The sequence below is a fragment of the Calonectris borealis genome, chromosome 8, assembly GCF_964195595.1.
Source record: "Calonectris borealis chromosome 8, bCalBor7.hap1.2, whole genome shotgun sequence".
Taxonomy (NCBI): Eukaryota; Metazoa; Chordata; class Aves; order Procellariiformes; family Procellariidae; genus Calonectris; species Calonectris borealis.
The window spans coordinates 24,404,115-24,427,636 of record NC_134319.1 but is presented as its reverse complement, the minus strand read 5'-3'; the positions used below and the strand labels follow the sequence as shown (position 1 = coordinate 24,427,636).

Sequence of the window (23,522 nt, the reverse complement as noted above, 5' to 3'; positions counted from 1 at the left end):
TTTGGTCATGTAAAGAAGAAATTTTCAAGTGTGGTTTTGTTTGCTTCCTCTTGCATCTGATTCAGAGCGTATTTTTGTTGAATAGCACAGTGAGACCAGTCTTTGGTGTTGTCTGACACCAGCAAACCTCTGGAAAGGAAAAAGAATTCTTAGCACTGATGTTCTGATAAAGTTTTATTTCCTCTGTCTAAACTGAAAAAACCCCAAAACTCTTGAAATGAAGCTGCAAAGAAGGGACTTTACAATTTTCACATAAACAAATTGTTCAATAAAGTAATTTTAAAATTTGGAAGCCGTAAAATATGTTTTAATTTCTTTGGAATGACTCAAAAGGACGTTTTAATTCTGAGCTATAGATTTTTCTTAGAACCATGTTTCGCTCTCTCAAATTTTAAAAAAGTTGACATTAAAAAATAGTCAGTTTAGTATGCAGTACCAGTGTTTAGGAGAGATCATTCATGTACTGGTGTCTATAACTGAAGTATTGATCAATGCATGCATATATGAACTGCTGTGATATCTCAGGAGGTCAGAAATTTGGACTTGCATCAGATTTACTTTGCCCCGAGTTTCTCGGAGTTCATTTATCAAATTCCAAGATGCAGTAACCGATTCCTCATTTAAAACTGAATTAGAGAACATTGAATCTGAGAGGAGGGTTTAGCCTTCTATTTCTAATTAAATCAATACTCACAAATGTGACTATGAAAACTACTACTGGTGTTTGAATACAGAAAACAAGGTTTGTGTCCTAGAAAATAAGGCAATAAAAAGTACCTGAGTGATGGCACTTTTTAGAAGTCTGGATTATGAATTCCAGAAGCTGATCAAGATCATTCCAGGGAAAATGCTACATAGAAATAGGAAGAGAGTCTCCTGCCAATGCATACCTCCAGGCTGAACGGAGAGCGCAGTGCAAGGCAGGGGAGTGTAGCTCTACGGTATGTCCGTGCTTTTATGGTGCATTTCTGCTTGTGTGTGTGTTTACAGAAGCAGAGACTCCATGTAGTGCTGGCAGTCTGAGTTGTCTGAGGCATATAAAGGAAAAAAGGCATATAAGGGGGCGGGGGGAGAAATCTGAGACATTGTTAATGATTTACCAACTTTTGTGAGTATAAAACTTTGGTGTGAAGTCAGGCTGCAAGGCCATTGTGGTGACTTGAGTTGCTTATATTCTCCCTTTGCATGGAGAAAGCCACAGCTTGCTGTTCAGACCCTCAAGTTATGATGGAAAGATGATCCTGGCTTTTTTCACTCGAGCTGCTGATGTGAATGTGTTCTGCTGCGGCAGGTCCCTCCAGCAAAGGCTGCCATTCTCTGTGCTGCTCTTAATGCTGTTTAGTCCGCTAGCAAATGTCTGGGCAGTGCTGGGAGGCAGGAGGTGTACAGGAGTGTCTCATCAAGTTTGTGTGTGTTGCTGTTCAGGGCTGGTACGGTTTCAAATCTCTGCCTCGGGGGGACAGAGTGCTTAAGTTAATGATATTTGCTTGTTTGGATCCTGATGCATTGGTTTGTTTTTTTTTTAATTTGGGCACCTGTGCCTAATAACATAGACACAGTTTGATGCTAAAAGACATGTCTTCAGCTCCTACTGTTGAAGTAGATAGAGTATGTGGAAGTAAGCCAACTGGGAATGTAGTCTGGATGTTCCTGGCTCTCTTCCTGGCTAAGAGAAAAGATGTGTCTTATTTAAGAGAGTGAATAAGAGTTAGTGAGCATAAGTTTTTTCTCCTTAGATATATTTTTCTGGGAGGCATGAAAGATGCTTTATCGCATTACTCTGTTAAGAAAGAAAATCCAAAATGTTAAGTTATTTTCCAAATGGTTTCCCAGAAAAGGGAAGTGAAGATGAATCCAGGTGCTGGTTTAGAGGCAGCTGTTTTCACAAGCATTTGAGAGAACGTATTGCTTTTGCCAAGTAAAAATAATGTGAACTCACATAGAGGTTAAGCTGCTTTCTATGCTAAGTCATGAGATTATTTTAAAAACTTTTTCAGTCCCCTAATATAATGAAAAATATACTCATTAAGAGATAGCAGCTTGTAGATGTACTCAAACTTACCACTATTAGGTCTTGTTCTGCTATTTGTGTGCACGTTGAAAACAATTTGCTCAGACACGGTGAAATTGGTCGTTCACGTAGGTATGGTAGGAAAGTAACTTGCGTTTCCTTGCATGTTTGCAAGTGCAGAGCGCCGGGTATGCAGGGGAATTCAGCTATAAATTTGTTACATAATGTTAGGTTAAATGTTAAAAGCAAGGTCAGCATTCTCAAAAAAGTGTTGTGACTTGGTACCATTGTATCAAAGCTGCTTGGCTGGTAGAGAAGAATCCGTCTGACAGAGTGCCTCAGACCTTATGATGGCTTTAAATTGATCCATGTTAGTTCACTTGGCAGACTTAAGGGAAAAATCTCCCTGCTGTGAAGCTCCTCATAGCCAGAGGAGCCTTGAACTAGCAAGGCAGTGATTCCTGTCAGAAGCCCTTTTTCCTTGCCTGCTCTGTTGGATGTTAATAAGCTGTAGTAGGCTTCTGAAGATGGAGGCCACGGGATGCGTGTTCCAAGTGTCACAGACAGTGGGAAACATAAGTACATCAGTAATCAAAAATCCACTGAAAATTAAACTTGTACTGCAGTAGCCTGGCCTGTTCGTTACATATGTAACACTGAATTTTGACTGAGAACTAGACCTTCATCTTAACAAAAAATAAATAGTTATCATTTGTGTAATGCAGGCCATAAAAGCTTTTTTCCATAGTCTACAGTACAAGTGATACCAAAAAGTATTGTATAAGAGTGGTTTTAATGGTTGTGTTATTCTTGAACAGCAGTAATTAAAACTTTTGAAAAGGTAAATCTAACTTAAGAACAGATGCTGATGTCCATACCTTGTACTGAGCTGATCCACATATCTCACAAAATCTATGTTGTGTGTGCTGTGCATGCTGTAGGTACCTCAGCTACAGCAACAAACTAACAGCATTAATATAGCTAACAAAGAAGATTCATACATTGATATTTTTGTTCCTTTTTGTAGCATCTTTTTTGGAAACAAATTACCATTGAGGGGACTGTGACTTTCTTTGTTCTCATTTTATGTTTCATTTGCTTTTCAGGTTTAGTTTCAGTTTTCTTATCTTGTTTCCTAGTTTTTGAGATGACGTTTTTGTCATTTCAAACCCCTTCAGAACCTGACAACATTACTTTCCTAGAATGAGATTTCTCCTCTTCCTCCATTGCCTCACCCTCCCTCCTTCAACTTCCTTTCTCACATCTTTCTCCCGTTGACATCTCTCATCTTTCCCAAAACTTCTCTCTCGCCAAACCCTCCGACTTCACTGCTGTCTGAATATTACATTTCACGCATCTGCCTCCGTTAAGCATTACTTTATTTCACTGTTTTTGATGCAGTCTCATCCCTGAAGCTACTGGTTTTGGTATGAGTGCAGCAAGGGAATTTCTGTGCAGTTGGAAATATCTGTGAGCAGTAAAATTAATGCTTGCTAAGTAAAAAGGGAAATATATTGAGGGACACAATTTTAAGAAACATAACAGTTAGCATGGGGTAAAACTACAAGCACTAATGCTTAACAGCTTCTTTGAAATTTTGGCATTGAGGCTGTTCCAGTCACTTTATTTAGCATTCATCAACTTGCGTACATTTTAACTGATCTCTGTTTTAAATTTCAAGTTTGATGTAAAAAATGGAGAAGGCAGAGGCATAACTCAAGTTAGGTTGCCCCTGGATGTGGACTATAAATTCAAAACATTTGCTCCCAACCTGTGCTTATAGTGAAGTTTGTGAATTTTGTTGCTGACCTGAAGGAAGGTTTAGATATTTGAAATTCTCAACCCTGCCCCCGCCCAGGGCAGTTGACCCATGAAAATTTAACTCTCTCCCACAAACATTGCCTTTCAATGAGACAATAAGACCTATGACAAACTACTAGAAGAATATTGGTATCACGTAAGGTTTATCTTTCATGTTGTTAGATAAAACCAGATTGCTTATACAAGGTGAGTTGATTGCAATATATTTTTTCCCATTTTTATCTCCCCAAAATGACTTTGTGCATTGACTGCAAAAGCTGTGGGAACCTGATGTTCTTAAAGCATGGCCTCTTCTGTAGCTTATTCTTGTGTAGGACAGAGAATAGTTTTCAGCATTACTTGTGGTGTGTTATCTAGGTGCATCTGCTCACCTGCAGCTGATCTTAGGTTCGTTCACTTAGGCCTCTGCTGAGATGGACTAAAATAACACAGTGGGACTAAATAACACTCAGGATATTGTGTTTGGTTTGGACACACTGTATTGGACTGCAATGCCCAACTCAATTCATATGAAGAGTTTCATTTAACTCTTATGTGCTACTGGTATTTTTTTCATGAATAATTAGGACTGAAGTTGGCCTTAGATGAAGTTTTATAACCTGTTACCAATCTGGGATGTGTTCAGTCCTGTGCCTTTTCACAAATGCTTTTAAGCACAATTCCACACAAAATATTTAGAAATGTCTATAAACCCTATAGGGTAAAAGTGAGGTATAGTCCTATGTACTTTAAGAGGCAATATTAATGTTAGACATTACTGCCTCTCCTTTGCTCTGCTCCCTTTGTCATGCCACTGTACCTGTTGGTGTGGCTGAGCTGGGAAATACGCAGAGGAGCTCATCTGTCCTTTAGAATAGCATTTTAAGAAATCAGTCCCTCCCTCTCTCTCCGCATATCAATTCTCTGATGTAATTTATGACATGACCATGCTAACAATTGGGTTAGCACAGCTAAGACAGTAGCAAACTGAAGTGTAGGGCAGAAACAAGTGGATGAAGAGCAGAAGGCAGAGGACAGAAATTTCTGAAGTCAACAGTGCTGGCGAAATCCCGAGAGACATCTTAATATTAAATATAACTAAATGGCTAGTGATAGGTATCTGTGGTTTGCTCTTATTTATCACAGTATCTATGTCTAAAATACATAGTATGATCCCTATCATGTACTTGAAGAATTCAAAATCTTCTTTTAAATCTCCACACAAATGAAAACTGAAGAACAAGTCCCTATCTAAAGGACGTCTCATATGAGCCACTTAACATTGTTAGATATATTATAAAGCAATTTGATTTCTCTCTTCAGTTTAGGTCTTGTGCTGCAGTTCTTAGATTAGTATCAGACATGTTGGCTGCTGTGCATGTTAAGATATTGATACAACACAAGAATAAAGCATTCTTCAAAATAGTATTTAAAGCTTTTCTTTTCTCTGTAAGAGAAATAGAGTACCTGAAGCCCCACAGTTGTATTGGAACATCCATGAATAATGTGCCCCTGCCCCCAAAAATGACAGGAAGAGTTAAGCAAATATTGTTTTCCTTAACTAGAGATGGCATCATGTCATAGAGTGTAGAGTGCCTAAGAAGTACCTCTATTTTATATCTGGTGGGGGGAAGGACTTGAGACGGGACAGACCAGGGACGTAGAGTTGTTACGAGATCTGGTTCTGACTCTTTGTTTTTTAATAATACGGGCATAACACCTAATATAATGTTATGCCTGGTACAGAGGCGAAGGGTTTTTGATCTTCTGTAATTATTCTCATGTTCAAATACTTTTGTATTTGTTTTGCTTGTATTCAAATACTTCTGTGTTTTACAGTGTTAATAGGTGGCTGGCTTGGGAAAAAACATTGACCTAAATAGATGCATGTTGTAGATAAAAATGAAAATTCAAAAAAGAAGTCATTTTAAATGAACTACCCTTAAGTGTCTTGTTTGTCTGTCTTTTCTGTCTTCTAACTGATCTTTTAGATGGTAAGCTGCTGAGGTCTGGCTGGCTTAATTTTGTCATAGGTAGCATAAAGACAGCATCAGTGTCAGTGCAAAGGAGGATATGATGTCAGCCAGACACTGACTAGCACAGAAGTTGTATTTTGTAGGTTATTACCATTAAGTTCAAATATATTACAAACATTTAGGGGAAAAAAAAGAAACTAGAGAGGAATTCCACTTTCCTTCGGTTGTGCAGTTCTGCAGTGGCATTTTGGAAGCGCAGGAAAGATATATACGTACATAATACAACCTGCAAGCTGCTGCATGTTCAAGGGAACAAAGCAAAAGAATAATGAAGCAGTAGCAAATAAAATTAGCAAGTTAGTTTCTGTCATTCATTTTGTAATTTTCAGTATAAGGATCCAGCTGAAGGAGAATTAGGTACAAACGTAATGAGAACATAAATCTCACTTTGTATTTTCTTTCAGTACAGTAAGTGTAGTTATATTTTTCTTTTTAAATCTAAATGAACAGACTATTAGGGAGAAAACCAAACCACTGCTCTTACAGGTTTCTGTAATAGAAGTCGATAGATTGCTATTCTCATTGCAGGATGTCTTCCAATTATAATTTTTTTTATCCTGTATCAAAGATGATGATTTTTAAAATAAGAGTGGAAGACAGGGAGAGTAAAAGTGAGTTATGCATCCTGTGTACTGTGTATCTTTTTGTAATGTTGAAGGTAAGTGCAATGCTTTTCTTATGGACTGATCCAATCCTTTGTCTCTTCTGGTACTGAAGAGAGATCTCTAGAGCATGAGGCTTGAAGAGAGCCTTGGGCTTTTGTAAGCTACTGTGAACGAGTTGGAGGGTAATTGCATCAAAGAGAACAGCTCAATCCCCACTGTAGCAGGAGAAATTTTTTTCTTGCAGAGAATAAGGGGACATACAGTGTGTGTTTACCCCTAATAAATATCCTTATCTTGAGTGATTGCGTACTGGAGTAAATTGAGTTCATGGTTCAAGTGTGACATAGTACTATTCAGCAAAGCCATGCTCTAGTTGAATTTAGAGTCAATGGTTAAAGTAAATTCAGAAAAGGGAGAAGTGTGGCAGTGACTGGTTCACTTAAGACAGGAAGAGAAAGATCTTCCTCTGCTTTTAGCAGAAGAGAGGAAGAAAAGCTCCATTGCATAGTCTCCTCTGAGTATCTTTCTTGCTAATATCAAAATTGACAAGTAATCTGTTTAAATATTAAAGTGAAATAATACAGTGGGAGTGAAGAAACCACATGTCACTTAAACTCCAGGATGCATACTTAAAACAATATTTGAGGTGCAATCAATAATGAATACAAAAGCACTCGTTTCCTTCTAAAACATTTGTATGCTAATTTTAAACATCCAAGGTCAAGAACACCTAAAACCTATACATAGTGTACAAACTGGTGGTTGCAGTTTAGAGAATTTGCTTGTTCTTTTCCAAGATGTAAAAATAGTCTTTTTGAAGTCTGTTAAAGGGCAGTGGCAAAGGAAATGTAACTTTGACAACCACACAGCTTTATGTGATTTATGTCCATTCCTATTTAAAAAAAATATTCTGTTCAAAGTCTGAACACCTTTGATAATCTCACTGTTAAGTCATTAAGGATTTTACATGCTTACTTTAGGAAAAAATTGAGATTATATTAAAATGTGCTGTTAAAAATGCAGGGAAAAAGCTGTTTTGTCCTTGATTGTTTAGTGTTATGACCCATATGAAATATGGTAAAAAAAAATTGTGGTATCATCAGTAAGAGTGTTTACAAAGCATTGAAAGTGAGCACTTAATCAAAGCTGAATACAGTTTGAAGATGCTGTTTGTAAGTACAGGTTATCCTTATAAAGTTTATGATGAAGGGAACTGAAATGGTTTGATAGCAGCTAGGTTTTGCAATACTGTCCTAGCCATATCCTTTTATGTTCCTTTGCCCTCCATGCAAAACCTGAAATGTAATAAATGCACCAGAAGGGAAAAAAATGCTATTTCATTCTCTGTCTTTTACAAGGATAGTATGGTTGAAGGCGGTCTGCGCTCATGCTATTAGCTGCAGTGTTCAAGTGCTCTGTTTAGGTCACAGCAGTGCTCGAAGGAAGGTTGTCATTCTTTAAGCAACATCTTAAAAAAACAAACAAACAAACAAAAAACAACAAACACAAAACCAACCCCAAACCTAACCCCCCTGAAGGCATGGTGAAGGCTGGAAGGTATTCATAGAACCAAAACCACGAGCTGCAGACAGGAAGCGGCTGCTAACGCTCCTTCACCCCGCGCCTGCTTTGGTGAGTGTCTTGGCCTTTTGGACAAAACGAACTAAGAGATTAACAGGACTGTGCCGCTTGTGCAGTTTGGACTTTCTCAGTTCCTTATAAGAGCAGAACTGTCTAGGGAAGATTACATGCCTTTGGACTAGCAACTGTAACCTCGTCACTGACCTGAAGTTTGAAAAAAATGGGATTTTAAGCACAACTTTTGCTTAATGTTGCATACATTTGTGTCCATAATTGGATACTCATTATTAAAGACTTGCTTATTATAGTCCTAAAAATATGACGTTGCATTTTACGAATTCGTGGAGAGCATTCAGTTTTGCTTCCCTCTTTCTCTTTTTTTTTTTGTAATGTTTAGGGGTCGTGTGTACAGTCCCATGTAGTTACATCTGCCAGTCCCACTATTCCAGTTCAGGAGTTTGTGTGATCAGAGGTATCACTCCCTATAAAAGGGATAAAATGTTAAAAATGTTGAGTGTGCAAAAGGAGTAGAGGAGGGGTTTGGTTAGCGAGGGGTCCAACCTGCCCTTTGCTATTGCTGGAAACTACATTTATGCTTTTATTTTAACTTCTGTCCTAGAGAAAAACACTATAGATACTTTACATCTGTAATGTAAACATATGACATCAAGTGCTGCTTGGTATAATTTAGAGATGTGAAAAGAAAACAGCAACAGAACTCTTCAGTTTTGCATATTTCTAACCTTTTATTTTTACTAAAAGGGGAAAATATGCTCAGCCTTAAGCTGTCCTTTTGGACATCAGGTAATCTGTTGTCTTAAATCTTCCAGAGTGGTTTTTTTAAATTATATTCTTCTATCTCTGGCTCTGCTTGCCTTTCTGGTGCCAAACTGCCCTCTTCCCCACCTCTCCTTCTTACAAGGCTTTAGAGAAAATGTTGCATCTTTTATAGTTGTTGATTCCCCAGGGCTTTTGAAGTCCTAGCAGTTTGCATCTCTGTAGTTAGCTTATCTACAAACAGAAAGAGGCAACACCCAGGAAGTTTTTTGTCATGGCTATTTTTTTTTTTTTTGGTCTGGAAAAAGACTTTCCTGCCACTTTATCTGTGAAGACACTGTGGAGACACCAGAGAAAATGGATACAAGATGAGACTTCCCTAGGGCAATGCCTGTATGGTATCCCCTGCCCAGGAGGGAAAGCGTGGAGGTTTGCATGCCCGGAGCCAGCCAGGCTTACCCCAGCAGCACGGCAGCACCTCTGAGGTCTCCTTTCGCAGCTGGGAGCTGGGGCTCTGTGTTCAGAGGAAACGCGCATGACTGCCAAAACCAGCTTTTATAGCAGTCGAGTTACCCTTGCTCCCTCTGCATAAATGCATTTGGCATCTGGTTTCAAACTGTTTTTCAGAGTTGCTGGCAGGCTCCTGTCAGTCACAAAAAACCTGGCTCAGGGTTGTGAATTTCTCTGCCATGGTTCCCTGGGACATTTGGGCTATTTTCCTTACTGCTACTATGCCAGCGCTAAGCCTTGATGGGAAAGAAGGATGGAGTAGTCCTCAGGTGTATTTCCTGAGGATGTTTTTTAGTGGAAATGGAAGAATGGACGTGGACAATGAGAGATGCCAGAATCGGGGTAGCTGAAGGTGATGTCAGCGAGAAAACAGGCAGCAATCCCACAGCTGGTGATTGCCACTGTGGAAGGTAAATTTAAGACTTTCCTTTGGATTGGAGCTATCGGTGCTCTACACCTAAAGCTTGGATTTCATTATTTGAATTAGATGAAAATCAGTATTCAGCTATATGTGAAGCTTTGTGTAATCAAAACCAGACTATTACATTTCTACCTGCTGGAGGTGTGCAGACTGTTGTGTTCCTAAGGAAATGTTGGTGTGGGTGCCAAGGCTGTAAATTGTCTTTCACGTGTTTGTGTCTGTATGACTTTGACACTTCAGTGTATGCCATAGCAGTATTTAGTAGAGGCATATTTTCATAGCTGGTATTTGAAATTTGCTGTTTGTTTTTAAGGGCCTGTTAGAGTTGCCATTATGTGAAACAAAGGGTTTGCTCTTAGGCCATCTTTCTCCCCGCCCCCCCCCCCCCCCCCCCCCAATGAGTTTTCATTCATTCTGCCTTTTTTGAAAAGCTCTCATCCTTTCTCCTTCCCTAGAGGCTTGTGGTTTGATTAAAACTAACCTGAACCAACACAGAGTACTAACACTCGTGATACCAGAACAAGGCAGATGGAGAGAAAATGTTCAATTTAACTTATGAACACCCTTTACTTGGAATAATATGCTCATTAGGTCAGCAGCTGTGTAATCACCCTGGAGTTGTCTGGCTACATGTCCTTTTTCACATCTGTCAGCCAGGTTAAATGCAATGTAAATCTAACAGTTCCTAGAGGTCTTTTGGTTCAAAAGTTAATGCTGGATTATGGTAAAATATTAAGATATGTTTTCCCCCCTCCCCTCTTCTGTGCCAAATGAGGTATTGATCCAGGGCTGTCCAGGGCCTGGTAAACTGCAGAGTAGCAAATGATAAACCTTCTTTCTTAATATAAGTCATTTGAGAATTTATTTATATATAGCAATTTCATCTTATCTCTGAGTGACAGAGATGCAAAATTATGATTTCTGTTTTCTCTTTTCCCCCTCTCTCTCCAGTCTGATGTATGAGTGAAAACAGCATAATGAAAACTAACTCAGCATGTGGGCATGAGTAGCAGTTCTGGCTTTGAAGTATCCTGGATATGAGACATGTGGAATTGGCCTCATAAGAGACTTACCGTAGTGATGCAGAGTGTATATGTCTTTGTTTTCTCTAGGAACATTGGATTTCTACTTGCTTTAGCTTTTTGTTTTTCATAATCTGCCCAGAGCTCTGGGTAGTGTATGTATATATCCAGATCACAGAATCATAGAATCATTAAGGTTGGAAGAGGCCTCTAAGATAATCGAGTCCAACCGTCAACTCAACACCACCATGCCTACAAAACCATGTCCCTAAGCGCCTCATCTACACGTCTTTTAAATACTTCCAGGGATGGTGACTCCACCACTTCCCTGGGCAGCCTGTTCCAAGGCCTGACCACTCTTTCAGTAAAGAAAGTTTTCCTAATGTCCAATCTAAACCTCCCTTGGCGCAACTTGAGGCCATTTCCTCTCGTCCTACCGCTTCTTACTTGGGAGAAGAGACCAACACCCACCTCGCTACAACCTCCTTTCAGGTAGTTGTAGAGCGCGATGAGGTCTCCCCTCAGCCTCCTCTTCTCCAGACTAAACAGTCCCAGTTCCCTCAGCCGCTCCTCATAAGACTTGTGCTCCAGGCCCTTCACCAGCTTCGTTGCCCTTCTCTGGACACGCTCCAGCACCTCCATGTCCTTCTTGTAGTGAGGGGCCCAAAACTGAACACAGGATTCGAGGTGCGGCCTCACCAGTGCCGAGTACAGGGGCACGATCACCTCCCTATTCCTGCTGGCCACACTATTTCTGATACAGGCCAGGATGCCGTTGGCCTTCTTGGCCACCTGGGCACACTGCCGGCTCATGTTCAGCCGGCTGTCAACCAGCACCCCCAGGTCCTTTTCCTCTGGGCAGCTTCCCAGCCACTCTTCCCCAAGCCTGTAGCGTTGCCTGGGGTTGTTGTGGCCGAAGTGCAGGACCCGGCACTTGGCCTTGTTGAACCTCATACAGTTGGCCTCGGCCCATCGATCCAGCCTGTCCAGGTCCCTCTGCAGAGCCTTCCTACCCTCGAGCAGATCAACACTCCCGCCCAACTTGGTGTCGTCTGCAAACTTACTGAGGGAGCACTCGATCCCCTTGTCCAGATCATTGATAAAGATGTTGAACAAGACCAGCTCCAAAACTGGGCCCTGGGGAACACTGCTCCTGACTGGCCACCAATTGGATTTAACTCCGTTCACCACAACTCTCTGGGCCTGGCCGTCCAGCCAGTTTTTTACCCAGCGAAGAGTGCACCTGTCTAGGCCGTGAGCCGCCAGCTTCTCTAGGAGAATGCTGTGGGAGACAGTGTCAAAGGCCTTACTGAAGTCCAGGTAGACCACATCCACAGCCTTTCCCTCATCCACGAGGTGGGTCACCTGGTCATAGAAGGAGATCAGGTTGGGCAAGCAGGACCTGCCTTCCATGAACCCATGCTGGCTGGGTCTGATCCCTTGGTGGTCCCGGACATGGCCTGTGAGCGCCCTCAAGACAAACCACTCCGTAATCTTCCCCGGCACCGAGGTCAGGCTGACCGGCCTGTAGTTCCCCGGATCCTCCTTCCGGCCCTTCTTGTAGATGTGTGTCACGCTGGCAAGCCTCCAGTCATCCAGGACCTCCTCTGTTAACCAGGACTGCTGGCAGATGATGGAGAGCGGCTTGGCAAGCTCCTCTGCCAGCTCCCTCAGTACCCTCGGGTGGATCCCATCCAGTCCCATAGACTTGTGAGCATCCAGATGGCATAGCAGGTCGTTAACTGCTTCCTCTTGGATTACGGGGGGTTTATCCTGCTCGCCGGGCTGAGTACCCTGAGGATAACTGCTCTGACTATTAAAGACTGAGGCAAAGAAGGCGTTAAGTACCTCAGCCTTATCCTCGTCCTTGGTGGCAACGTGTCCCCCCCTCCCCTGCCTCCAATAAAGGATGGAGATTCTCCTTGGCTCTCTTTTTGTCTTTAATATACTTGTAAAAGCATTTTTTGTTGTCTCTCACGACAGTGGCCAGGTTGAGTTCTAGCTGGGCTTTTGCCTTTCTAATTTTCCTCTCTGCACAACCTAATGAGATCCCTGTACTCTTCCTGAGTTGCCTGCCCTGTCTTCCACAAGTGATAAACTCTCCTTTTTTTCCTGAGTCCCAGCAAGAGCTCCCGGTTCAGCCAGGCTGGTCCTCTTCCCTGCCCGTTGTTCTTACGGCACATGGGGACAGCCCGCTCCTGCGCCTTTAAGACTTCCTTCCTGAAGAATGTCCAGCCTTCCTGGACTCCTTTGCCCTTCAGGACTGTCTGCCAAGGGACTCTTTCAGGCAGTGTCCTGAGCAGGCCAAAGTCTGCCCTCCGGAAGTCCATGGTAGCGGTTTTGCTGGCCCCCCTCCTTACTTCACCAGGTATTGAGTATTCTATCATTTCATGGTCATTAAGCCCAAGACGGCTTCCGACCACCACATCTCCCACCAGTCCTTCTCTGTTTGTGAGCAGCAGGTCAAGCGAGGCACCTCCCCTAGTGGGCTCGCTTACCAGCTGCGTCAGGAAGTTCTCTTCCACACACTCCAGGAACCTCCTCGACTGTTTCCTCTCTGCCGTGTTGTATTTCCAGCAGCTGTCCGGAAAGTTGAAGTCCCCCACGAGAACAAGGGCTAGCAACTGGGAGACTTCTGCCAGCCACTTGTAGAATACTTCATCTGCCTCTTCATCCTGGTTAGGTGGTCTACAACAGACTCCCAGCAGGATAACCGCCTTGTTGGCCTTCCCCCTCATCCTTACCCACAAGCACTCGACCTTATCGCTGTCATTGAGCTCTAGACAGTCGAAGCACTTGCTAACATACAGATAATTAATAGGTGCACATATGTATCTCAAGACTCACTACCTTTCAATACTCATGTACATGTATCAAAAAGTAGATTGGTATTGGAAATACTTTTCATTGGCAAATAACTGCTCTATGTTATGCTAATCTGTTTCTGTGTATCTGCTAAATAAATTCACTTCAAGGGAGGGAGTAAAGCTTAAGTTTTCAACAAAATGCAACACTCAAATACTAAGCCAGATGCCCAGATTTTGAAAAAGGACTTGATATGTAATATGGTTGTGAAATCTTTGTGACTTTTACTGTGTCTTAGAAAAACGTATCCTGATTTAAGTGCATACATGGAAACAACTGCTTTGAAGATCTAACCCATAAGTGAGTCTTTCTAGGTTTTATTGGCATAAACTATAAAACTTTTGCCTCAACATTTGTTGATCTCTTCACGTTTTCAGTTTAGGTAAACATCAGAAATATAAATATGGGCCTAGTCCTGACAGCAGCTGTCAATAGCAAGAAAATGCCTGTTTGGGGAGACAGTGAGTTGCAAAATTATTTGCTTCTGTTTCTTCTAAAGGTGGAAAAGTACTTTTAAAATGTACTTTGTTTGTTAAGTTATTTTTTAAGAAACAAGATTAAAAAGTGACCCCCACCAAAATACTTCATAAGGCATATTTTAAACTCAGACACACCACTGCTATGGAAAGAAGTAAAATTGTCCCTCTAGTGTACTGCTGCTGTAAGTATGCATAGGAATATCTGATGTGATTTACCAAAGAGTATGGCTGCAGGAAATTACAAAATAACGTTTCAGCAAGGGATGTGAAAGTGCTTACATAAACTGGAAAGTCTGACCTACAACAGTAAGTCGAGTGAAACAAAAATAAATACCAAGCCAAAAAAAATATGCTGTTCAAGTAATTCATGAAGTAAAAAGTTAATGTGTAGTGCGAGACTTGCTCTTGCCAGCTGTGCCCAAAACATGAATGAGGAGCAGAGTCACTCGCTGGCGCACAGGCTGCGGTGCGCTTCCTCTTGCAGGGCCGTAGATTTGAATTTCATGTCATATTTTGCATAAACTGGCTATATACTGAAAAACAAACTTGGATGTTCACATCTTCTTGAAGCGAGTGTGGCTTTGGCATGACTTCTAAAGAGTGGCTTAACCTCTGTCTGAAGGCATTAGTCAGTGCCAAGGACCTATATTGAGGCGGGTGCAGGTGGGGCTTCCTTTTATGCCTGGAAGTCTCTTGCTAACATCTCCCAATTTCAGGTTGGCTGTAGGAGAGTCATAGAGTTATTGAGCTTTCCAGCATGAAGGGATGTAGTCGTTGCAGGATGTTTTGGAATAGAAATGTTTTTTTTTTTTCATGTGTCGTAGCTAGCCAGAACATAAATATGAATCTTTACCCAGTATCTAGTTTTCACTGCTTGTTCCTGGTAATAGCCTGCGTGCAAAGGCCCTGCAGCCCTTTGTGCAGTTGTTTGTTGCAGAGCAGTGCCAGTCACGGAAGCCCTGTTGTTCTGGACTTTGTACAAGCAAGGAGTGCTACTTTTGCACTTAAGCTAAGATCCAGTTTAGCCTCATTCAAAGGTACAGGAGCATCTGTCTGAGTCCTTGCTGTGGAAGAGAACTGGGCAATCATTTAGGGTTAAATGGGTAAAACAGATTAAAGCTCCGCTGAAAGAGCAAGGCAAAAAAAGCACAGGAAAAGCATTAAATTGGATGTCATGGACCTTCATGTGTATGGTACACTGTAATTTTGGAGTTCAGAATTGCACTATATTACAGCTTCCCTCACGTCAACTGTATAGGGCTTCAAACTAGAACTGTTCTGAAAAACACCCGAGTCTTTCTTTGCCAGTTTGTTGAAAATCAGACACTTGCTTGGTTTAGTTTGATTGCTTTGATGAATGTCTATTGAAACTCTGTTTTTCTGACGACTCAACCCATACATAACTGCGGCCTTGCCCATGGACCTAGAAATTCAGGAACTCTTAAGAATTCCTGCAGTGGCTCGGAACCAAAGAACTGAAATTTCATGTGGAAGGAGAATCTTTCTTTGCCCCACTTCATGTTGGAGCAAATACATCTACACGTATGTGACATTGAAATAGTGTGTTGACCAGAAATGGTATTCATGTATGATTACTTGTGTAAGTATTCCTGACATTTTTTCAGAATTCTTTAAGGAAGCCACAGCAGCAAGAACAAGACCCCTCAGTAGAAACCATTCTGTTTCTTGACAGAGCGCTGTTTTAAGCTGCGCTTTAATAGGAGCGGTCAATGGGCAAGCATTATTTTGTGGAAGTTATGTCTGTTTTCAGTTAACATATTTAATCTTAAATGCACAGTGGGGTGGGTAATGGTCTTCAGTTCTTAATTGTTTTGTTCTGAAATAGAAGAATAGCGATCTCTGCCCATGACTTCCCCTTTTGTGATGCCAGCGTGGCCACACTTTATCACGTACTTCTGGAGAACGCAGGGTGTCTCTGATGAGATACTGACAGCTGTTGTGGTGATTATCATTTTCTTCTTAGCGGATTATCCAGTGTTCAGTTTTTGACAGAAATCTGCCCTTTGGCTTCCTGGCATGTTAGTTTGCTCTTCCTGCGGTGCCAGACCTTCTCCGTTCTAAGAGCAGTGGAAGTTAATAGTAGTCTTCTGTTTTCTCTAGTCATATAGTTCCTTCTGTCTCCTTTTTTGGGTGTGCATGTTTGTTTGATAGCTGTAAAATGAAATTTGGTGGTGCATTTTGGAATAACATTTGCTAGTTTTCTTCCTAAAATTAATTAATTTTTTTTTGTACAGATCTTTTTCATGTTATCTTGAAGCAACCATAGTTAGCTGTAAAGAGCAAGTCATACTTCTACTGGGTTTGATTATGCTAGATAAGTGAGAACCCCTCTAAGGAACAAGGTTTGCGTGGGTGGAGTAGTTTGCAAAAGATTTTCTGTGTGCTGGGAAATAACATGTTGAAACAGGAAAGTTCACCAGACTTGCCCCCCTCTATTTCGATAATCATTGAACCTCTTTTCCTGTGATTTTTGACAGTTGGTGTTCACCCATCTGTCAGGACACATCATTTTGCCAGCTATTGAATTTTCTGTTAACTTCCCACAATGTCTTGTCTCATGTGGCTTAGCAGTCCCTGCAGTCCTGCACTGGGATTCTTGCAGGTGTGCAGAGGCAGGTTTTTGTCTGGTACAGAAACCAGAACTCCCCTGCAACACAAAGACTTTTTAAAGGAGTCTTTTTTCCTTTTTGACCTTTTGACTAATGTGTAATAGTTTTTAATTAACTTTATGGTTTATTCAATCAAATTTTATTCACAATTTCCAAAACTTACTATAGGCTGCATTGCAGTTCTTCTGTTCATAGGGGAATTAATGTGCCTGCCCCTTTGATTATGTTCATAGCATATTTATTTGTTTTTATCATTCTTTGATTTTTCTGTAAGGCAAAACCAGATTTCCTGTGACACTAATTTTCACAGCAGCTTAAATGTACACCAAATGTTCCTTTCACAGGAGTAGTATAACTTAGTTCATTCTGAATTTTGCTCATCTGCGTATGGGACCTGATTCACTTCGGAGGCTTTGTAACTTCAGTTTAAGCTCTGTAGTTAGTGATTGTTCTCTGTGGTTTTTACTTTGTCGTTCTGCTGTGTAAATATGTCATTGTCCTTCCTTTGAGAGATGTGCTTTTAACTCTGTTTTATGGTCAGGTTAGTCTTGTAATTAAAACTACAAAAATAAACCATTTTAATTGTAGAGATTATTCCCAAATGCCCATGGAATGTAGAATTGCTATACTGAATTTTGATACTACCAATAAAAACCTTCTTTGGAAATTTCACTTCAGCTTATTATGGATTTTAAGTTGCAAAGACCCAACCTGAAACTTCTGCGAAGTTCAGGGGAACCTTGTTATTGGAAGTATGGAAATTCAGACAGGATGTCATTTTGGCTCTTTTTCTCTCTCTAGCAAATAAGGCTTGCCAATCTGATAGTGCTCAAAAGAAGAGAAAATATTTGTGACAGAGAGGACATACTAGGCAGAGTACAAGTTTGTCTTGTATTATTACAGCTGACAGCAAAATAACTTCACATACATGACCATATGTACATGTATTCTACCCTCCCTATTGTTGTCCCTCTCTTATTGTATCACCTTGGGCGCTTACAGGAGGTATTTTCTTAGAATGAGATCTTCCAGACTGCTGCCATCTTCTAAAAATAAACAAAGCTTATAGGCTCAAATGTGCCGCTTCTTTAACTGTTTGGCTAATAAAAGATTACCTTTCCTTTGCAAACCAGTCCTGAAAAGGTGGCTTTCTGCTGGCATTTCTTTGGCATTTGGCTCCCTCCTCTGGCCAGTGTTTGGAAAAGCTCAAATTAATACCTCTGGATTTTCTTTCTGGAGCTACAATAAAAAAAAAAAATCAGTGCAGTCTATAAGATAAAATTTGATTACAATTGCATCCAGGTTCAATTGCAAATTGAATGTCTAATTTGTGACATATATGACGTGGTTTTAAATTCATTTAAATTGGCTTTTACTTGTGCTAAAACTTGTAAAGAAGAGATTTCCCTTTTCCTCTCTTTGTGCTCCCATCACATCCCCGTATAAAAGCACTGAAGACCAGCTCATGGAAAATCTGTGGAAGTTCACTGCACTCAGTGTTTGGCATAGCCAGATTCTGTGTCTGTTTATATCATTTGATGTGAAATCATGTTGCTGATAATTAAACAATCGAGAACAAAATGTTTTATTGTTTCTGTTCTACAACCAATAATGGTTTCTGTTTCCTTCTCCAGGTGATAGAAACACTTTCAAAACTTTCTCGCACTCCTATTGCAGTAGGCACAGGAATAAGGTATGTTATTGCCGTAGTGAATGGTGGGAATAACGCCTCTTGCCTGATGCTCCTTGGAAAAGTTGTTAGAGGCAGTATAGGCAGTGTCCCCCAGTAGGAACTTCTCTGGTTGTAAACCAAATTGTCCAGTGGACAGCTAACCAAGGCTCTGGACCTCTGAAGAGCTCCGAAGGGTATCTTCTACTGCTGGTACGCTTACTGAAGTGCCTGAACTACAGTTACTTCTCGTGCTGAAACACGAGGTGAACAAATGAGCAGTTAGTGTTACAGAACTTGTGTGATAATTGTGACACGTGGATTGTGAGTCAGGCTGATGCAGTGCTGATCTATGTAAAGACAAATGGGTTTTCTCTTCTTTCTCCCTTCTAAAAATCAGCAAAACTACCAAGTTTGCAAGATGCTCATTTTCAAAAAGAAACCAAAAAACCCCAGCCAAACCTAACTCCATGAACTGTAATTGTGGGCTGTGAGAGAAGGTGAAAGACTTCATGCTTTGGTGTTCTCCATCTTTTTGAATGGTTTGATGCAGCAGTCTTATCATATATGAATGGATGATGTTTTTAAAACATAGACAAAATTCCCCAGCCAGTCCTGTAATCCATGTCCTGTGCTAAAAAGAGTAGTTAATATTCTCGGTTGAAAAACTGGCAATGATGTGTATTAGTGGTGATTTATAACAACCCCATCCAGTAGGGTTTCTTATTATATTAAGTATCAATTCATATTTAGAAGTCTAGATACATGTATACGGTTCATCAGAGAAAGAGCAGAACATACAAACACATTAACATACAATAATCTGTGTGAAAATTTTAGAAACCAAACAAAAACTAGACTAGACTATGTGACTAGACTAGTGCTGTCTATGATTCATGCTATTTTTCTTTCTCTAGGCCTTTCCCTACAGAAGAAAGTGTGGATGATGAAGATGTCTACAAAGGTCTTCCTGATTTAATAGAGTATGTTGTAAATCTTCAGTTAAATTAAAGATTTTGGCTTTCAGTTGCATGCTATTATTTATATGATGTTATAGAACACATAGTTTTAATGAGAATGGGATATTTATTTGATTTAAAAAGATTTTGTTAGCCATTATGCTGACCAGGAAGAATTAATTATGAAAGCTTATCTGAATGATTGTAATACATGTAGATATGTAAAGAAGCATATTCCATAGAGGGCGCTGCTAGCAAAATAAATCATGAACGCTTTTTAAAATTTTCTGTCTGTACTATGAGAATGCTTTCATGGAATGACAATATGAGTTGTAAGGGACCCAAGGAAATTGTCTTGAACTTGCAAAGAAAATGCATGTTTGGATCATAATTCAAGTGGGTTGTTTCCCTAAAGTCAATGAAATTCTTTGTATGAGTGCATTTACCTCTCTGACTAAGTGTTTGCAGGATTATTAATTATTGCCAATTTTCACATTAGCTTTGAGGTACAAGGAAGATAGACTTGAACATACTGTATAGTATTGAATGGTAGACTGCAGCTTTATTTTGCAGACTGGTGAGATAAATACATCTGGGCATAAAAAATTGTCAGGAAGAACTACTCTTGTATCCTATGGCTAGGATCTCTAAAGATCCATTAGGAATCGCATTGGACAAGAGCTAGGATCAGAGCTCACTGTCCCAAAGCTCAAAGTTCACCATCGCTCACCTCACTAGTGCCCATCTGGCTCTATCTTGGCTCTGGCCACATTGTATGTCGCTTGCTGTGATGTGGTGAAGCAGCTGCTGTTCACACGGTGGATTTGTTTCTTTACTGCCTATAAAGAAGGGAAACCCCACCATGGTTGGCATCGCTCAACTTATCACCTTCCCTGCAAAGCTCTTCCTTGACTCCTGCAGCTGACTGGCTGTCTCATAGATAGCTGCTTTTCACTCTGCGTAGCAGAGTGCAGAAGATAGGAATTGCAGTCTCCTCTGAGACCCAAGTGGGCTAGAGGTGATGTCCTCATCTCTTAGATGTGGTGGCATTAGCACTGTTTGAAAATATTATTTCTATCAGTTCTTAAATAGGTATACAAATTCAGTACTGGGAGACAGCCTTTCATTTAAAAAAAAAAAGTTAACAAATCATACCAAAGAAATTGAGATTCATAGCTCTCTTGCATCAAATTACAAATATTGTTTACTGAAATTTCATAGTTATATGCTGTTTCAATTGTGGAGGAAGCAATTCAAGAAGTACTCTCTTCATAAGGAAAAAAAGTGCCAGTGAATGATGCAAATGGCCCACATTTTTTAGTTTATCTTAATCGGTAAGTGTATTTGACTAAAATAAATCTAATTGTCTCTGAGATTAAATGGTGTCTCAGGAATTTAAAATGAATTTAAGGCTGTCTGTCAGAAAAAGCTGTAGTAGTTAAATGTTTCTACCCTTACTCTGCCTTTTGCCAGCTTTTGTTCCCTGGAGCGTAGTGGTAAAATGGAGTGTGTCTGTGCTGCATCTGACACAGCTGCTCGTGTTTAATGTGAAATGCTAGCACACCATCATCACTGGTGCAAGTTGAAATGTTAGACTAACCTGGAGCACCTGCGGTTTCTAGCTCTGCTAGGGATGGTATCTGTTGGAAAAGGAAGGGATGTGAGCAATTTCTGTCTTCTGTTGAATCCTCCAAATATTTTTTTCTAATCATTCCATCTATTGAAACTTCTAATGCTTGCTTACTTAATCCTTCTGATGTCCTTGATTAAAACAACATCAACAAAAAGGGTACTACATATTTAATGAGAAATAAAAAAATCACTTGATTTCTGTATGTAGTCCTGTATATAGACGTAGTGATTTTGTCTGGCATTTCCAAGTAGTCCGTGTGGCAGCTGTGTTGGTAGCAATTCTCATTCATTTTGATTTCTTTGAAATCATTAGTCTCTGCCAGTAGAGCTTCTGACGTCCTGTTCTTGAGTACTGACAATCCACTTACAAAAATGGTTATCCTTCCTAGTTCTAGTGGACTGATCTTCAGTTTGTTTTTTACTCTGAAGGATTTCAGTGTTGTCTTCCAACAATAAAAATCTCAAAATTATCAGCACATCTGATCAAGTCTCTGTGTTATTATGACCAGACTACTTTCAATATCTTTTAGAGTTCTTTTGTAGACATACCCTAAGAAATGTGAGTGAAAGAGATATTATGGGCTTGATATATATAGTGCAAAATAGGCAAAACTCCAGCAGGATGAATGACGCTGAATTAGCTGACGGTAGAGTTGAGCACTGACTTTATGCTGACGTATTCGTGTAGCCTGGGTAATAGGACACTTCTTGTGCATACTCGATTTTGTTAAGCTGTCTGATTTTCAGTTTGAAAGGTTGCTTTTTTCATTTTTGGGTAGCTGAAGGTTGCCATGAGGTGATCAAGATACTGGCTTACGGTCTGGAAGTACAGACTCTCAGCTGCTGGCTCTACAGTCTTTAGTATATTTTACCCCAGATAATCCCTTCTTTCAGCAGGAAGGATACCTGTAGCTGTGTTTCACATCCCAGTGCAGTGGGATGCCAGGCAGTAAGGAGAGGCAGCTCCTCTTCACTGGATGTGGTGGGAAAAGGGACGAAGAGAGCATCTGGACAGTACCTCGTGATAAAACTGCTTTGACAAGCTGCTTTTGATGCCTGGTTTAGTTCCTGTGTGGTTCTAAATTCATGGAGTCTTCAGTGGTGTGTTGATTTCGTACAATCATATTTTAAATGTGTTGAGGAAAGAAAATTAATGGACTTAATTTCCCTTAATGAGTTCTTTTCATTAGATAGTTCTATTAATTAATCTGTTTACTATAGAAATCTTTTCCTATGAGGAGTGATCCCTTGCAGAGCTGTGCTGCACAGGTTTTTTTTATTGTCTTTTCCTCTTCCTTTCAGTGAAACTGGTGTTGATGAAGATGAGGACTTGTATGATTGCGTCTATGGAGAAGATGAAGGTGGGGAGGTTTATGAAGACCTGATGAAAGATGAAGCAGCACAGCAACCTGTACGTTTTCCAATTCCTAGCTAGTTTTGAACAATAGCAGTTATATTTTTGAAAGTTAATATTTGTGAAATGATCTCTTTATAGCTAGTTTCACTGAAACTTCACTCATGCTCAGTTGCATCTGGAGCTGTCACGTGCAGTGCATTATCTCCTATGTAAGACTTTGCAGGCTGTTTTGGCAAAGGGTCGAATGTTAACTATGGTAATTTTTTGAAAGAAATGTAATTTTAAAATGAGATATAATAATTACTTAATTTGTTAAGATTGGTAGTTATGAATGGTAAGATTTACCAGCTATTTTAAGAGCAATTAAATCAACTACTTACTTCAAAGTGCCCTACTTCAAAAATTAAGTTATAATATTGTGAAACGCTGTTGCTTCAGCCATAATTTGGACAACTAATCTAACAAGGACAACTGATAATTGTTTCATACCGATGAAATTCCTGCTTATTCAACCCTGTAGTTTTTTGTTTAGGTTAGGTTTGTCTTACTGGGAATGGGACAAGTAGCTTATTCACTTTATCATATAAAGGTACAATGGTCAGTTTTCAAAACTGTCTTGGAAAAAATCTAAATTTAGGCAATAAAATTTACTTGCTAATTGGGAGAAACCCTAATGTACTTGTCTGCCCATCCTTAGAGATGTGCTTTCTGATCTGGAAAATGTTAGTCTGTGGCCATGACAGGATATGTTTTTTAGGACAGTTGTTTTCTTCCTCTGTATTGACATGAAGCTATATTATGCTTCCTGTTGTCTGAAGTTGGAAACTTGCTTCTACTTTTCCAAATTGCTTTTTAGTAATATAGTTATATGAAGAAGTCTAAAGATTTTTTTTTTTAATACCTTGTGTATCTCTTCAATACAAGCACAGGAGATACCTAATGTGATTTGTGTTCTCTGTTCTTATGGTGATTCCCCAAAGTTACCACTATCTTGTCTTTGGGAAGATTACTGTCTTGTTTTAATCTCTATTGTTTTGAGTGTAACAATATTGTTTTCAAGCCTGTTTTTCTATTAATAGATAATCCTGCAGGTAATGTGTGTAAATTAAGGATGAGATAAGCAGAAAGTTATGTTAGTTTTTCACATTTTGCTTAACTTTGTTTACCT

The 23,522-nt window shown here is 40.1% G+C and overlaps 1 protein-coding gene across 3 annotated transcripts in view; it reads left to right on the top strand.

Annotated features, from left to right (window-relative positions):
• Window positions 1-23,522, top strand: part of VAV3 (vav guanine nucleotide exchange factor 3) — a 179,273-nt gene that overhangs the window by 52,152 nt on the left and 103,599 nt on the right. For all 3 annotated transcript variants that reach the window (XM_075156466.1, XM_075156465.1, XM_075156464.1), the window contains exons 3-5: window positions 18,372-18,430; window positions 19,324-19,389; window positions 22,300-22,408. In XM_075156466.1, coding sequence (XP_075012567.1) covers window positions 18,372-18,430; window positions 19,324-19,389; window positions 22,300-22,408 — 234 coding nt within the window. The remainder of the gene's footprint in view (window positions 1-18,371; window positions 18,431-19,323; window positions 19,390-22,299; window positions 22,409-23,522) is intronic.